Source organism: Papio anubis, chromosome 9, assembly GCF_008728515.1.
Source record: "Papio anubis isolate 15944 chromosome 9, Panubis1.0, whole genome shotgun sequence".
NCBI classification, from domain to species: domain Eukaryota; kingdom Metazoa; phylum Chordata; class Mammalia; order Primates; family Cercopithecidae; genus Papio; species Papio anubis.
Genome location: NC_044984.1, coordinates 42867208 through 42885150, shown reverse-complemented (window position 1 = coordinate 42885150; position 17943 = coordinate 42867208). Strand labels below are relative to the sequence as shown.

At 42.0% G+C, this 17943-nt stretch overlaps 1 protein-coding gene across 11 annotated transcripts in view; it reads right to left on the bottom strand.

The window, feature by feature from the left end:
- Positions 1-17943, bottom strand: part of PFKM (phosphofructokinase, muscle) — a 48274-nt gene that overhangs the window by 19390 nt on the left and 10941 nt on the right. For 6 of the 11 annotated variants that reach the window (XM_021922258.2, XM_003906277.3, XM_009180616.2 and 3 more), the window contains one exon: positions 3434-3526. In XM_021922258.2, coding sequence (XP_021777950.1) covers positions 3434-3518 — 85 coding nt within the window. In that variant the 5' untranslated portion in view covers positions 3519-3526. Of the gene's footprint in view, positions 1-3433; positions 3527-3615; positions 3715-6360; positions 6492-6826; positions 7062-17943 lie in introns of those variants that run through there. The other 5 variants (XM_009180620.2, XM_003906276.3, XM_031650440.1 and 2 more) reach the window with 5 other exon arrangements.

Sequence of the window (17943 nt, the reverse complement as noted above, 5' to 3'; positions counted from 1 at the left end):
CAGTAATTCTTTGAGCTCTCCCAGCCAATCTGACCAGCCTAGTCTGGCCCCAAGCCAGTCCTGGCCAGAGTCTCCTTGGCTGTTCCATGTTGCCCTAAATAAACCTCTATGGCAGCTGTCTGACTTATTAGAAGCAAAACGAAGGATAAGATTACAGGCACCATCCAATAGGTATTCTGGGTATAGTCAGGAGGGGCTCTGGAGAACATCATAAGCACGTAGTTTGGAGTCTCCAATTACGGCATATTGGGAAGAGGTTTTAGAAAGAAGAACTGTGGGTGATGGGTCTCTATGAGACTAGACAGAAAAAAATCTAATAAATGACTTGAGCATGACTTTTTTGAAAGCTGACACTAAATAATTTCTGTCTTAACTTTCATAAGATTTTTTAAAATATATGAGGAATAAACATTTGTTAGAGATGAATTGCACTTTCTAATGGATATCATAAGTAAAAATTATAAACCCTAGAATAGCAAGCCAGAGAGGTAAAAGAATCTCTGTTCGCGCGAACCTTTAAAAATAGAAAAGGCCAGGTGTGGTGGCACATGGTCTGTGGTCTCAGCTACTTGAGAGGCTGAGGCAAGAGGATTGCTTGAGCCAGGAGTTCAAGTCCAGCCTGGGCAACATAAAAAGATCCCTTCCCATTTCTCTTTTTTTTTTTTTTTTTGAGACAGAGTTTCACTCTTGTTGCCCAGGCTGGAGTATAATGGTGTGACCTTGACTCACCACAACCTCTGCCTCCCGGGTTCAAGCGATTCTCCTGCCTCAGTCTCCCAAGTGGCTGGGATTACAGGCATGTGCCACCACGCCCAGCTAATTTTGTATTTTTAGTAGAGACAGGGTTTCTCCATGTTGGTCAGGCTGGTCTCGAACTCCCGACCTCAGGTGATCTGCCTGCCTCGGCCTCCCAAAGTCCTGGGATTACAGGCGTGAGCCACCGCACCCAGTTGATCCCGTTCCATCTCTTAAAAAAAAAAAAAAAAAAAAAAAGGATAAACATACATTTGTAATGGCTGGCTATTTGGAGACAGAGGGCCAGAGCAGATGACTGACTGAGGTCCTTTCCAGGGTTAGAATATGCCAATGTTTATGGCTACTAAAGGTAGCATAGTTTTGCTGGCTGAAGCCATTCCTAGGCTGGAAAGGGAATTAGGATTTGGTACGGCATCAGCCCAGCATCCCAGAGTTCTTCGTTTTTGAGCTCAGGATATCCGATTCCTGGCCATTTTTCTACCTCAAGAGATGATTAGCTTTGCTGAGTTCGGGGAATGACAAAGCTGTGACCTCTATGGATTTTAGACAGCTCAATCTCACTTTCCCATGTGGCCCACAAACCCTCAGGGGAAAAAAAACAAAAACATTTCTATGTTTTCTCCCTGGGAGAACTAGAGTCCATCAAACTCAGCTCTGGGCAGGCGACTTCTGAATTTGAGCTTCTCCTTCAGCTGGGACCTCTCAGCTCTATTTTGAGTTTTCTGTTTTGCCTCCTTGCCTCCATAGAATTTCAGTTTCTATCACTCTCAATCCCTAGTGATATGCTGCTGTGATGTTATGGGGATTTGCAGGTGGGATACTTCCCTGGATACACTATGCCTATCAGCTGGGTCCTTCAGAAATTAGCTTATCTATAGTCCCTGCCTCCATAAAAGAGGGTCTTTCTCTTATAGCAGTGAGTTATGGCCATCACTAGATTCAGAGGGCCTCACGGCTCAGGATCAGAAGGTGGAAGGGCTCTGCTGCTCTTAGACCCAAGTTAAATCCTAGGCTGACCTTTTTTTCCCCTCTTTCCCTCTCTAAAAATATCTTCTTCATTTTATAACTCTGTGTATCTCACTTGGATTGTTTAGCAGGCTTTCTTCTCTCTTCCCCTAATCTGACAATCTGGGTCCACAGACCATTCTACCAAGGTTTCAGGATCAATGCTCAAGTGCATGTTAAAGAATTCAGTATTGGCATGGTACTCTGCCAGCAGAGAAGAGAGATGCAATAAAAGCCAGGTCTGTGGTTTCTGCAAACTCAACTAGGACTCTGCATTCCTAATCTGGTCACTATTCCTAAACTCAGACCTCCATACCCTCCTTCCTCAGTTTCTTCATTCTAGCACTTTCTGATTCATAACCTATATCACAATTATAACAAATATTAGTTTAAAAAGTCTAGCTTTACTAATATACTAATAAGTAACATAAGAACAAAGATTGTGTCAGACTTTTTCACTGATGTATCCCTAGTGACCATCATCCTGATTGACACAGCAGATACCAATTCATTTTTAATTAATTAATGATACATGTATTGAGTATTTATGATATGCCTGCTACTGTTCTAAGCATCTTACTTAAATAAAGAGTTCAGTGTCTTGAAATCTACCTTCTCCATAAAGTTTTCCCTGATTAATTCAATCAGGGGCTATCATTTCATTATATAAGTAGATTCCACTTGGTTAATGCACCCTTGCTTGTTTTTATTTATGTGCCTTATGTAAGAATTCTAGTTTCCTCATTAAACTATAAATTCCTAAAGGAATTCAACTTTTTCACAATATACAAGACAGGGCTCTATACAAAGTGGTCCTTAGCACAAAGTCTAAAAGAGCCTAGGGACAGTGGTGCTGAGGAGGGGAGCCTAGCTGAAATTGCTTTCCTTCTCTCTTTTTTCCATAATTGTCTCCATGTCCTGTATCCTTTCAAAGAAATTCTTCCTCTTTTCAATGTATCAGAATATATCAGAAGATCAAATGAGAAAAAGTTTTTTTAAAACAAAATCACATATTCTCTCTCTCGCACTCCGTGTTTCCTATACACCTAATTTTCATGACTCCCAGGTTTCTTAAATTCAATCTAGAAAAAGGTTTTTGCTGGCTCATTTTCTGCCCCTCCACCTCATAGTGGATCTGTATTGATTAACTGCTGCTGTTCCTATTTTTTCAAGGGGTAATGAAATGGAAGAGGAGGAAAGGCCAGAGAAAACCGAGTGCCTGACTGACCCTGGTCAGTGCAAGAACTCTCCAGACATCAGAGTTAATACCTGAAGACCTCGTTGGGACCCACCAAATACTAATTCTGGGTCTCCTCCCATCCCCCCCATGACCAAATACATGAGTTAATCCACTTACTGCCTTATCAATAACTTTCTCTCTTTAGTTTCTTTCCAATGCTGCTTGAGAAAACACCACTCTTTCAGGTTTCCAAGGACCAAAAGAGTCCCCAGTCTTCAAAGAAACTTTGAAAGAAATTTTATGAAGACGTGGGTAAATAAAAGCAAGGCAAACAAAATTCAAATGCACTTGAGGACTTAGGCCTCACAGAAATTTTTAGGAAAGCCCAAAATTCCAGTGAACCTACAGAAGAATAATTCTATTGTAAATGCCAACAGAGTCAGTAAATTCCAAAAGCCCCACCAGTCGTGTTTTTCGTCCCCTCTTCCTTACCTTGGGCATCTCCGCCAGAGGTTAAGACGGCGATGGCTTTGCCAATCCCCAGGGTTTTGGCTGCATGGTGCTCTTCATGGGTCATGATCCACTCTAGAATTTAAGACAATGGTCAGTTAAGACACAGCAGGAATCAAGATGCCACTAGCTCAAGAAACGGCAGTTAGACTGGCTAGAGCCACCTCAGTCAGGCTCTCCCACTATACCAAGTCTGGGCTTTGCAGCCTGAGAGCTTTGGGCTTCTTCCAGAGGAGAGCCACACCCTTGTAGACTGACAAGCTGAAATGTCATGTAATCAAGCCCAAGACTACTAAGGTTCTAACTAATCCCTCTCTGATCCCTCCCACCCCAACTGGAACCTATGTGGGGAATAAACTAAGGTCAGGGAAAAGAGAAGTTGACTGAATAGAAATGAGAAAGGGAGGAGAGAAGTTGAGTTAGCCTCAAGGATACCTCCCTTTTCAATGAAGGCATAGGTTATTGCAGAGAGCTGGAATCAGATGAGGTTTAGGGCACTGATGACAATCAGCAAAGTAGAAGTAGGAGAGCAAGGGTAGGTTGGATTATAATTAAGATTAGGGTTGGGTGTTATGGAATTGTGCTATTGGAATGGGGTTAGGTGATATGGAGTTGAAACTGTAGTCTGAGGTTATAAAGGCACATCAGAGTTAGGCAAATTAATGGTGTCAGTCTCAAGAGTGGTCAGGGACTTTCTATGGCTCTTCCCTCTCAGGCTGTCAGCCTCCTGAGCATCTCTTGATCCTTGGTCTTTGGGTCTTGCCCCTCACATTACTACTTGCTATGAAATGAGAAGATTAATACAAAGTCACTACCATATATACACAGATGTGTACATATGACATGGGAACACCTTCATATTTTGTTCTTTAGGGATCACCTCTCTCAAAGGAACACATAAGAGGACATACTTTTGTATCCATAAAATGCCAGTGGAATTATCACTCTCCCAGTTTTCCAGGCTAAAACCTGTTATTTTTAATTTATCTCCTCCCTTCCTCTCAGATTCAAAACAGTAACTAAATCCTATTATTCTCCCTTCTTATTATCTTCCTTTATACATCCCCTCCTTTCTATCCTCATTGCCATTTTCCACCTGAATTGCTTACTACAATAGCTGGTCTCACTGTGCTTGTGTTCCTTTCTTCACTCTATTAGACACACAAAATAAACCTTTATAGGAAGGTCATAGGTCCCTAGGCTTCAGTAGAGATGTGTATTCATTCACAGGAACCCAAGTTTTAAGGGCAGCTTGTGCTTGCTTCTACCCTGCATTTGGAGAACTCAAGGTAGCTGCCTATAGAAACATAGGTCACATAAACACACAAATCCACACAAATAATAAAAGAATGCAATGAGACATATACGAAGACATACATTCACAAACATGCATTGTGTTAAGAGACAGAGATTAATGAATATACTACATATAATCAGTACTGACAGATAAGTTCTCAACTTGTTGGGTTGGCATTCGAAGCTTCTACAATCTAGCCCTTGCATGTAGCTTCAACTTTTGGTCCTACAGATCCTCTGCTCCATTGTCACCTGAACATTACTTTGCTGTTCCCACTTTTGTGCCTGGGCATACTGCATCCCTTGTCCTGGTGGCTACCCTGGCCCTTTCCACAGATTCATACCCCATTCCATCATTTAAGGCCAGTGATAGTTGTACCCTTATTAAACCTTCACTGATTACCACAGGTCAAGGAAGCCTTCTTTTGGACTTCCTCTAATCACATGTTGTCTAAACTGGATCACCGCCTCCCAGGTTCAAGTGATTCTCCTACCTTAGCCTCCCGAGTAGCTGGGATCACAGACATACACCACCACACCTGGCTAATTTTTGTATTTTTTATTGAGACGGTTTTCACTATGTTGGCCAAGCTGGTCTGGAACTCCTGACTTCAGGTGATCCGCCCACCTCGCCTCCCAAAGTGCTGGGATAACAGGCATGAACCACCACGCTAGGCCTGCTTTATGTGGCATTTTAATTGTTTCTTATGCACTGAAAAGAGGGTTGGACTAGATCAGGGTCAGCGTACAACAGTCTGTAGGCCACATCCAGCCCTTCTCATGTTTTTGTATGGCAGTAAGCTGTGAAAGGTTTTTATATTTTTTAGTGGTTGCAAAAAGTACTTCATGACATGTGAAAAATGTTAAGTTCAAATTCCAGTGTGTGTACCACCTTCATTCATTCACATACTGTCACGGATGTTTTTGTGCTACAACAGTAGGATGGATATTGTGACAGAGACTCATGAGCCAGCAGTCTAAAATATTTACTATCTGGCCTTTCACAGATGAAGTTTGCCAACCACTGGACTGGATGGCTATTAAAGTCATTTTCCCTAAGTAGACTGAGAACTCCTCCAGGGCAGGGATCATGATCATTTTTAAAAACTCTCCCACAGCCCACTAAAGACTCGCAAAGTCTATGCACATTACAGGACCCCAATAAATACTTGTTGAAAACAATGAACTGATGAACTACATGAAATACAAATGTATGAAAAACGTAAAATAGGCTTGGATACAGATATACCTCCATATTCTACTTTAAAACACACTCCTAACTTGGACTTCAGAAATCATATAGTGGCAAACAGTGAAAGGAACATACAGACACACGTGACTAGAGACACTCTTATTTAACTGGAATGTTCATGTTCAAATTTCTGCTGTTTTCAAAAAAGAAAGATTAAGTGACTAGGGCAAACAGGAAGGAAAAAAGATGGAAAGAAAAGAACAAGACATCTGGGTATGCTGATCCCTTTCCTCCCGTTTTTTTTCTCATTCACTCTTGGAGCTCATGACGGGGGTAGAATCCCACACAGAGCTCTTCTACCCCTGGCAGCGTCAGTGAGGGAGAAAATTCGCCATAACAAGAGGAGTTTAAGAGTGCTGACCTGTAAAAACCAGCTCATATTCTTCTACTGAAATCTCTAAGGCAGTTACAGAGGCACAGGACACAGAAATTCATGCAGACTCATGTATAAGCATCCCTTACAGACCCACAATGACACGCACGTAGAGAGAAACAGATATTAAAACATATCTCTAAAATCACGTGTGTATATAAGCACGCGGCAGGGAGAAACAGACAAGCAGCATCACAGGCGCACTGATTTGAATTGGGTGAGTGCCAGGGTAGGGTCAGGCAGCCAAGGGCAACCCGTCCGAGCCCCACCCACCCATCCCTGATTCCCGGGGAATGCAGCTGAGCCTGCAAGCGGAGGGGGCTGGCCAAGGGGCTAGGATTCTTCACGACTGCCCTGCCCATCCCCCTCTCGGCTCGGCTTAGGATGCCGTATCTCCTCTTCTTTTCCTTTCTGCTCCTTTCAGTTCTCCCTACCGCCTACTCCCGGCCCATACCTTCCCGCCTCACTCCCAGCTCTCCCCCTTGCTCTTCACTCAACGGCCCCTCTTGCCTTTTAGTCTTAGCTCTCCTCCGCCGCTGCTTTCTTGCAGATTGTCCTTGGGAAAGAGGGGGAGGTGTGCTGGACGAACACGGGGAGGAGCCAGGTGGAGGGAGGGGGAAGGAGGAGGGGGAAAGGAGGAGAGGCTTCCCAACCTCCACTAACAGATGCTGACAAGAAGGCTCCGCCTCCTCCTGCTTGCCTTTCTCCTCCTCTTCCTCCTCCCCTTAAGAATTCGGCTCAGATATGGCAGCGGCTTAGTTTCTTCACTCCCCACAGCCCTGGGGTCCTCATATCTATCTAGAGAGCCATCAGCATCTTTATTTAATGGGAATAGGAAATTATTTCGTTGCTTCTCTTGTTTTCAACACAGAACTTTTTCCTAGTCCAGACTCCCTGAGACACCTTGCAGTCCAACATGTTCAGCAACTGATAATAAAACCTGCTCCTGTGGCCCCCATCCGTCTTTAAGCAAACATTTATTGGGAGTCTGTGTGCTAGATTTTGCATTAGGTGCTGAGATATTTTTTAAAAATAAATAAATATAGTCCCTGTCTTTGAGGAACATTGAATTATGACATCTTCTATAGAATAGCCTCAAAAACTTCTTTTACATTTACATTACCTTTCTCAGAGAAAGTACAGAAAAGCTAGCTACTTGGAATGGAGGTGTCAAGAGGGAAGGGCGTGGCTGTGACAGCCACTTCTCAAGCCTGCTGTAGGGAGGGATGGGGGCGGGATTCTGGCAGTGAAGCAAGCATGTAAATTAGGCTTCACAGCAAACAGGATCCACCCTGGAAAAAGGGTCAGATGCTCCCAGAGCAAGAGGTGCATCCATTACTCAAGTCTCACCTAACCTTGCTCCACCTATGCGTTTGCTTCATTGTCTCCACAGTCAGGTCTCCTCTTGCTTTTACCACTGCCCTCTTCCTCTTGCTTACTTTTATCTCTACCCCTGCACATTCTGGCACACACAATACAAATGCAAGTGACTAGGAGATAAAACCCCATTTGACTACACAAAATAAAAGCATCTGTGCTCCAAATTATACCATCAAGAAAGTGGAAAGACAGCCCACAGAATGGGAGAAAATATTTGCAAATCATATCTCTGATAAGGGGCTGGCATCCAGAATAAAGAAAGAACTCATTTGCAACTCATTAAGAATGTAAACCAAAAATAAAATTCTAAGCCCCTCAACCATCTGAATAGACTCCTCCTCTCAGTCAAGGGTATTCCAAAGTTAATCTGAAAAACTAGTTCAGACCTTGATGGAAAGGGGGAGCCAGACATGCTTCATTATATGCTCCTCCCTTTTGGAATTACTGATAGAACACACTCTTTTAAGTCTGATAAAAACCATTTACAATCTATTCTTTGAAACCTACTACCTGGAGGCTCTCTCTACCTGATAAAACCTTGGTCTTCACACCCCCTTATCTTAACCCAGACATTGCTTTCTATTGATTCTAAGTCTTTGGACAGTAACTTAATTCTTTTCACCAATTTCCAATCAGGAAATCTTTGAATCTACCTATGACCTGGAAGCCCCGCTCCCCACTCCACACTTCCAGTTATCACGCCTTTCTGGACTGAACGAATGTACATCTTACATATATTCATTGATATCTTATATCTCCCTAAAATTTATAAAACCAACTTGTGGCCCGACCACCTTGAACACATGTTCTCAGGATCTCCTGAGGGATGTGTCATGGCTGAGCTATTGGTCACTCATATTTGGCTCAGAATAAATCTCTTCAAATGTTTTACAGTTTGACTCTTTTCACTGACAATAAAAAGAAACCAACTCAATTTAAAAATAGGCAAAAGAGTTGACCAAAGAAGATATATACAGGTGGCAAATAACCATGAAAAGATATCAACATCATATGTCATTAGGGAACTGCAAATTAAAACAATGAGACACCACTACACACCTATTAGAATGATTAAATGATTAAAATTCAAAAATCCAAATGCTAATGAGAATGTGGAGCCACCGGAACTCTCATTAATTATTGGTGGGAATGCGCAATGATATAGTCACTGTAGAATACAGTTTGACAGTTTTTTACAAAGCTAAATATTGTCTTACCACATGATCCAGCAATAGCACTCCTAAGTATTTACCTGAATGAGCTGAAAATTATATCCACACAAAAAACCTGCATATGAATGTTTATAAAAGCTTTATTCATAATTGCCAAAAGCTGGAAGCAACCAAGATGTCCCTCAAAAGGTGAATAAACAAACTGTGATACAGCTATACAATACAATATTTTTCAACAATAAAAAGAAATGATCTGTCAAGCCATGAAAAGACACAGTGAAACAGGCCAGTGTGAAAAGGCTGCATACTGTATGATTCCAACTGTATGACAGTCTTGAAAAGGTAAAACTATGGAGACAATAAAAATATCAGTTGTTACCTGGGGCTTGGGATAGAGGAGGAGAGATTAATAGGTGGAGCACAGGGGATTTTAGGGGCACTAAAATGATTCGGTATGATGCTATAACAGACACATGACATACATTTGTCCTGACATTATGCATTTGTCAGATTCATAGAACTACACGACCCAGAGAGTAAACCCTAATGTAAACTATGGAACTTAGCTAATAATAATGTATAAATATTGGGTTATCAATTATCATAACTGTATCACACTAATGCAAGATGTTGATAAATAGGGAAAACTGGTCGGGTGCAGTGGCTCACCCCTGTAATCCCAGCACTTTGGGAGGCCAAGGCAGGTGGATTGTTTGAGCTCAGGAATTTAAGACCAGACTGCGCAACATGGTGAAACCTATCTCTACAAAAATACAAAAAGTTAGCCAGGTGTGGTGGCGCATGCCTATAGTGCCAGCTACTTGGGAGGCTGAGGCATGAGAGTGACTTGAGCCTGGGAGGCAGAGCTTGCAGTGAGCCAAGATTGCACCACCACACTCCACCCTGGGCGACAGAGTGAGACCCTGTCTCGAAAATAAAAAATAAAAAAATGAGCAAAGGCTTGAATAGACAGTTCTCTAAAGATGATGTATAATGGCTAATAAGTACAAGAAAAGATGCTCAACATCAATGGCGATTAGGGCAATGCAAATCAGAACTACTTCACTGAAGTGAGAATACTACTTCATACCCATTAGGGTGCCTATTATCAAAAAAGAAAAAAAGAAAGGAAGGAAGATAGAAGGAAGGAGGGAGGGAGGGGTGGAGAGAGAGAGAAAGGGAGGGAGGGAAGGCAGGAAGGCAGGAAGGCAGGAAGGAAGGAAGGAAGGAAGAAAGGAAGGAAGGAAGGAGGGAGGAAGAGAGGGAGGGACACAAAGAAATAAAGGAAGAAAGGAGAGAGTGAGGGAGAGAGAGAGAGAGGAAGGAAGGAAGGAAGGGAGGGAGGGAAAGGAAAGGAAAAAGAAAGGAAAGTGTTAGAGCGGATGTGAATACATTGGAACCCTTCTGCATTGCTGGTAGGAATGTAAAGTGGTGCAGCTGCAGTGGACATTTGGTAGTTCCTCAAAATGTTAAACATAGAGTTGTCGCATTAACTACCAATTCCACTCCTAGGTATATACCTAGGAAAAATGAAAACATGTGTTCACACAAAATCTTGTATACCAATGTTCATAGCAAAATTATTCATAATACTGGCAAAATGTGGAAAGAACCCAAAGTCCATCAACTGAAGAATGGATAAAATGTGTCATATCCATATGACAAAAAGTGTCAAAATTTGTAAAATATTTGAAGATATTTATTCTGAGCCAAATATGAGTGACCAATGGCCTGTGATACAGCCCTCAGGATATCCTGAAACATGTGCCCAAGATGGTCAGGCCACAACTTCATTTTATACATTTTAGGGAGATACAAGTCATTCATTAATACATGCAAGATGTATTTGTTTTCCTTAATTCTCTCAGCATGCAAAAATACATGTAAAATGTACATTGGTTTGGTCTGGAAAGGTGGGACAACTGGAAGCAGGGGTTTCCAGGTCCTAGGTAGATTTTCTGATTGGCAATTTGTTTAAAGAGTTATTATCAATAGAAAGGAATGTCTGGGTTAAGATAAGGGGTTGTAGAAACCAAAATTTTACCATGCAGATGAAGCCTCCATGTATCAGACTTCAGATAGAATAGATTGTAAATTTTTCTTTTTGTTGTTGTTGTTTTTTTGAGAAGGAGTTTTGCTCTTGTTGTCCAGGCTGGAGTGCAATGGCGCCATCTCTGCTCACCACAACCTCCGCCTCCCGGGTTCAAGTGATTCTCCTGACTGAGCCTCCCGAATAGCTGGGATTACAGGCATGCGCCACCATGCCTGGCTAATTTTGTATTTTTAGTAGAGATGGGGTTTCTCCATGTTGGTCAGGCTGGTTGTTTCAAACTCCTGACCTCAGGTGATCTGCCTGCCTTGGCCTCCCAAAGTGCTGGGATTACAGGCATGAGCCACCACGCCCGACCAATTGTAAATGTTTCTTATCAGACTTGAAGGGTCTGTTCTATCAATAATTCCAAAAGGAGGAAAGGAGGAGGCATGTCCAGCTCCCCCTTCCCCTGATGACCTGAACTAGTTTTTTAGGTTAACTTTGAAATGCCTTTGGCTGAGAGGAGGGGTCTATTCAGATGGTCAGGGAGCTTAGACTTTTATTTTTGGTTTATAAAACATAAAAACATTATGCTACGTAGAAGAAGCCATTCACAAAAGACCACATATCATATGGTTCCATTTATATGAAATGTCCAGAATAGGCAACTCTGCAGAAAGAGAAAGTAGATAGCAGTTGCCTGGGACTGAGGGAAATTGGGGAATGACTGCTAATGGGTACAGGGTTTCTTCTGGGGTTGATGAAAATGTGCTAAATTTACAGTGGTTGCAAACTGTATGAATATAGTGAAAACCATTGAATTGTACACTTTATTTATTTATTTATTTATTTATTTATTTTTGAGATAGAGTCTAGCTCAGTCACCCCGGCTGGAGTGCAATGGTGCAATCTTGGCTCACTGCAACCGCTGCCTCCTGGGTTTAAACGATTCTCCTGCTTCAGCCTCCCAAGTAGCTGGGATTACAGGCGTGCATCACCATGCCCGGCTACTTTTTATATTTTTAGTAGAGATGGGATTTCACCATATTGGCCAGGCTGGACTAGAACTCTTGACCTCAAGTGATCTGCCTGCCTTGGCCTCTCAAAGTGCTGGGATTACCAGAAAGAGCCACTGTGCCCAGCCAGAATTGCATAAATAGGTGAGTTTTATGATATTGGATTATATCTCAATGAAGACATTAAAAAACATTTAGAAAGAAAAAGCCTGAAAAGTTCCTGTAGGAAACTAAAATATGCTATTGTAAAATACACTTTGGCATATTTTAAGATAGCTATTCAGAGGCTGCGGACACAGGAAGGGTTCTGTAAAGCTGTCCTTTGTGGGGAGATTTGCATTTGTAGACAAAATCTACATGAATGAAGTAAATAGTGGATGTAAACAGGCTTTCTCTTAGGCCCCATTATCTGCCTCATCCAGATCTAAGAAAGATTAACTCATAGGAAAAAGAGACTAAAAGTCTGACACTTGTCAATGTTCGATGGATAAACTTTTACCACAGGCTGAAATTTGAGAGGCAATGCATTCCTTTCTCTCTTTACCCACTACCAACTCCTATGTCACCATTAAAAGTGCTTTTAATGGGCTGGGCACCATGGTTCAAGCCGGTAATCCCAGCACTTTGGTAGATGAAGGTGGGAGGTTGCTTGAGCCCAGGAGTTTGAGACCAACACAGTCTATGTTGGTTTATGGAGCAACATAGTGAGACTCTGTCTCTACAAAAATAAATGAATAAATAATTTGGCTGGACATGGTGGTGCGCACCTGTAGTGGGAGGACCACTGGAGCCCAGGAGGTCAAGGCTGCAGTGAGCTGTGATGGGACCACACTGTACTTCAGCCTGGGTAACAAAGCAAGGCCCTGTCTCAAAAAAAGAAAAAAAGTATTCTTAATGAATTATTGCACTAATAAGTCTATCTTAATTAGGTGAAGGCAAGGAAATGTCACTCATTTACTCACAGCCTTATCCCGAGACATTTAATCTTTTTTTTTTTTTTTTTTTTTTTTTTTTGAGACGGAGTCTCACTCTGTCGGGTAGGCTGGAGTGGTGCAGTGGCCGGATCTCGGCTCACTGCAAGCTCCGCCTCCCGGGTTTACGCCATTCTCCTGCCTCAGCCTCCCAAGTAGCTGGGACTACAGGCGCCTGTCACCTTGCCCGGCTAGTTTTTTGTATTTTTTAGTAGAGAAGGGGTTTCACCGTGTTAGCCAGGATGGTCTCCATCTCCTGACCTCGTGATCCGCCCGTCTCGGCCTCCCAAAGTGCTGGGATTACAGGCTTGAGCGACCGCGCCCAGCCGATATTTAATCTTTTAGATCACTTTTTCTGTTCAGGGTGTTTAAAAAAAATATTGGATGATACTTGCTAAATCACTGTAAGGGGCTGGGTGCAGTGGCTCACACCTGTAATCCCAGCACTTTGGGAGGCTAAGGTGGGCAGATCACCTGAGGTCAGCAGTTTCAGACCAGCCTGGCCAACATGGTGAAATCCCGCATCTACTAAAAATACAAAAATTAGTCAGGCATGGTGACGCGTGCCTGTAGTACCAGCTACTTGGGAGGCTGAGGTAGGAAAATCGCTTGAACACAGGAGGAGGAGACTGCAGTGCCATTGCACTCCAGCCTGGATGACAGAGTGAGACACCATACCCACTCCCCCTGCCAAAAAAAAAAAAAAAATCACTGTAAGAAAGACTTTATTCAGGACCATCGTGATAGGTATAGGGACCACACCAATGGGATTTTGCAGTGGAGAAGACAGATTGGGTTCAACTCCAATTACAGCATGGGCAAGTGGGAATTTATGGCAGGGTCAGGGTCAGAAATTACTAAGAGGAAACATCAGGGGAAAGGAGGATTCTGGCTAAACCAAGCTAACAGGATTCTTGCCGAAGACAGACCAGGGTAATAAGGCACCCCCTGGCGGGTGGTGAAGGGAGAGAAACTTGATCAGATATTGAGGATGACCATATATTGAGTATGGGGGGGGTGGGTTCTTGATAAACTGACTTAGCAGGGTTCTTTGCTAAAACTGGATTTTACAAGAAAGTGCATGGATAGGTCTAGGAGAAGGTTCAGGAACCTGACTAAAGTCTTGCCAAGCAGAAAATCTTTGTCAAAGGCTCAATCATCCCCAGGAGTTCCTGAGAAACTAAATGAGCACAAATTAAGAAAAAGAGGACACAAACAAATGGAAGAACATACCATGCTCATGGATAGGGAGAATCAATATCGTGAAAATGGCCATATTGCCCAAGGTAATTTATAGATTCAATGCCATTCCCATCAAGCTACCAATGACTTTCTTCACAGAATTGGAAAAACTGCTTTAAAGTTCATATGGAACTAAAAAAGAGCCCGCATTGCCAAGACAATCCTAAGTCAAAAGAACAAAGCTGGAGGCATCACGCTACCTGACTTCAAACTATACTACAAGGCTACGGTAACCAAAACAGCATGGTACTGGTACCAAGACAGAGATATAGACCAATGAAACAGAACAGATCCCTCAGAAATAATACCATACATCTACAGCCATCTGATCTTTGACAAACCTGACAAAAACAAGAAATAGGGAAAGGATTCCCTATTTAATAAGTGGTGCTGGGAAAATTGGCTAGCCATAAGTAGAAAGCTGAAACTGGATCCTTTCCTTACTCCTTATACGAAAATTAATTCAAGATGGATTAGAGACTTAAATGTTAGAGCTAAAACCATAAAAACCCTAGAAGAAAACCTAGGTAATACCATTCAGGACATAGGCATGGGAAGGACTTCATGTCTAAAACACCAAAAGCAATGGCAACAAAAGCCAAAATTGCCAAATGGGATCTAATTAAACTAAAGAGCTTCTGCACAGCAAAAGAAACTACCATTAGAGTGAACAGGCAACCTACAGAATGGGAGAAAATTTTTGCAATCTACTCATCTGACAAAGGGCTAATATCCAGAACCTACAAAGAACTCAAACAAATTTACGAGAAAAAAACAAACAACCCCATCAAAAAGTGGGCAAAGGATATGAACAGACAGTTCTCAAAAGAAGACATGCATACAGCCAACAGATACATGAAAAAATGCTCGTCATCACTGGCCATCAGAGAAATGCAAATCAAAACCACAACGAGATACCATCTCACACCAGTTAGAATGGCAATCATTAAAAAGTCAGGAAACAACAAGTGCTGGAGAGGATGTGGAGAAATAGGAACACTTTTACACTGTTGGTGGGACTGTAAACTGGTTCAACCATTGTGGAAAACAGTATGGCGATTCCTCAAGGATCTAGAACTAGAAATACCATATGACCCAGCCATCCCATTACTGGATATATACCCAAAGGATTATAAATCATGCTGCTATAAAGACACATGTTCACATATGTTTATTGCAGCACTGTTCACAATAGCAAAGACTTGGAATCAACCCAAATGTCCATCAGTGACAGACTGGATTAAGAAAATGTGGCACATATACACCATGGAATACTACACAGCCATAAAAAAGGATGAGTTCGTGTCCTTTGTAGGGACATGGATGCAGCTGGAAACCATCATTCTCAGCAAACTATCACAAGAACAGAAAACCAAACACCACATGTTCTCACTCATAGGTGGGAACTGAACAATGAGATTACTTGGATTCCGGAAGGGGAACATCACACACCAGGGCCTATTATGGGGAGCGGGGAGGGGGGAAGGATGGCATTGGAAGTTATACCTGATGTAAATGACAAGTTGATGGGTGCTGACAAGTTGATGGGTGCAGCACACCAACATGGCACAAGTATACATATGTAAAAAACCTGCACATTGTGCACATGTACCCTAGAACTTAAAGTATAATAAAAAAAAAAAAAAGAAAAGGTTTATCGATGAATATCAGTTACTGCTGCCTGTTTCTTCTGTACTTTCCAAGCATTCCTCTCCCCTGAATTTTCTCCCTAAGTCTACGTCTTTCCCATTCTAAAATATTAATCTCCCTTACCAGTAGTGTCTGTAATTTAAAATACACCAGCATAAAAAGTGTAACACATGCATGTGTTTGGCTAAGTTGCACTCTAGGGCTCACACTTCTGGGGAAGTTACTACAAGCACTTCTGTTATTCCTATCTCAACATCTCAGTCCAATTTTGCTGCCGTAACAAAACACCTGACACTGAATAATTTTTAAACAATAGAAATTTATTTCTTACAGTTCTGGAGGCTGGGAAGCCCAAAACCAAGGTGCCAGCAGGTTGGAGGTCTGGTGAGGGTCTGCTCTGTGCTCCAAGATGGTACCTTGTTGCTGCATCCTCACATGGCAGAAGGGATAAACGTCATGAATGGCATGGTGGAAGGGCAAAAAGGGAGCTAGTTAGCACCCTTCAATGTCTTTTTTAGTGGAGCTAATCCCATTCATGAGGGCACAGCCATCATGATTTAATCACCTGCTAAAGACCCCATACCTCTTAATACCATCAACTTAGGGTGTAAGTGCCAACATGTAAATTTAGGAAGGATATATGTATTCAAACCATGGCATTCGGATAACACCAGAAGCTTTGATAATTAACATAATAAGGGTCATAAATGAGCTTTAACTGGTAGAAATTAATGGTTTAATTAGCATCATGGATATTAGAAATGGTCTCTCACCAGTGAAATTCATGGTATTCAAGAAAACGTTGAGTTGGCTTACACTTTTCAGTCATCTTAGTTTCCTAGGGTTGCCATACAAAATACCACAAATTGGTACTTTGGGTGGCTTAAAACAGCAGAAACTTACTCTCACAGTTCTGGAGGCTAGAAGCCTGAAATCAAGGTGTTGACCGAGCCATGCTCCCTCTGAAGGCAATCGATAAGACTCCCTAACTTCTTCCCAGTGTGTGGTGGTTCCTGTCAATTTGTGGTGTTTGTTGGCATATAGCTGAATCACTCCAATCTCTGCCTCTGTCTTTATATGCCTTCTCTGTTCTCTGTCTTTATGTGGCCTTATAAGGATACCAGTCATTGTGTTTATTTCTCATCCTAATCCAATATAACCTTTTCTTACATAATTACTTCTGCAAAGACCTATTTCCAAATAAGGTCACATTCTGAGATACTGGGTAGATGTGAATTTTGGTCAGGGGTTAGGAGGAGGAGACACATTCAACCCAGTACTGTCCATGCTTGAAGAGGGCATAAGATTATTAAAAAAAATAAAATAAAGCCCTAATTTTAGAAATGGCACAAGAGATCTGATTTCTAACAGTGTCCGGCCATTTGGTTGCCTGATATAATGAGGTGGCAATGGACTTGTATCTCTGGAATACTTACTGAGTCAGCCTCAAATGAACACTTCATGAAAGTGAAGATCAGATCCCCAAAAAGGTCAGAAAGTTGGGAGTTTGTGATGCTTTCGGAACATTTGAATGCACTGTTTGCCTGTTAAATAATGTACATGTGAATACATGTATGTATGTGTGTCAGAATTTGGCCTGAGACTTGCTTTCATTATAACCTGGCAATGAGATTATAAGAGAACAGTCGTCACGCTCAAATACCCCAATATTTTGTTGGTCACTGTTGTCAATAAAAGGACCAGGGAGTTGGGCATGACCAAATTCCTGTGAGTTTTCTGCAACACCCTTTAGCCCCACTTCCCTCCCTCTTCTTCCCTCCTCAGTCAAACTTCTAGAAATAATAATCTACACTCTCTTATCTGCATTTTTATCTTTTCCATTCACTCCTCAATCCACTGAAATGTGGTTTCAGTCACCATCAAACCAACAAAATACCTTCCTCAAGGTTACCCATCTTTTGAATTGCCTAAGTTAATGATTGTTTTCAATCCCTCTCTTAGGAACTGCTGCAACATGGGATTGAGGATTCCAATCAGCTGAGGATTTATTTCTTCATGCAACCCTCTCTTTTCTTGTCTACCCTGACACCTCTTTCTCCTCAACCTCTTACTTCTCAGACTATCACTCCTTGGTATCTTTCAACAGT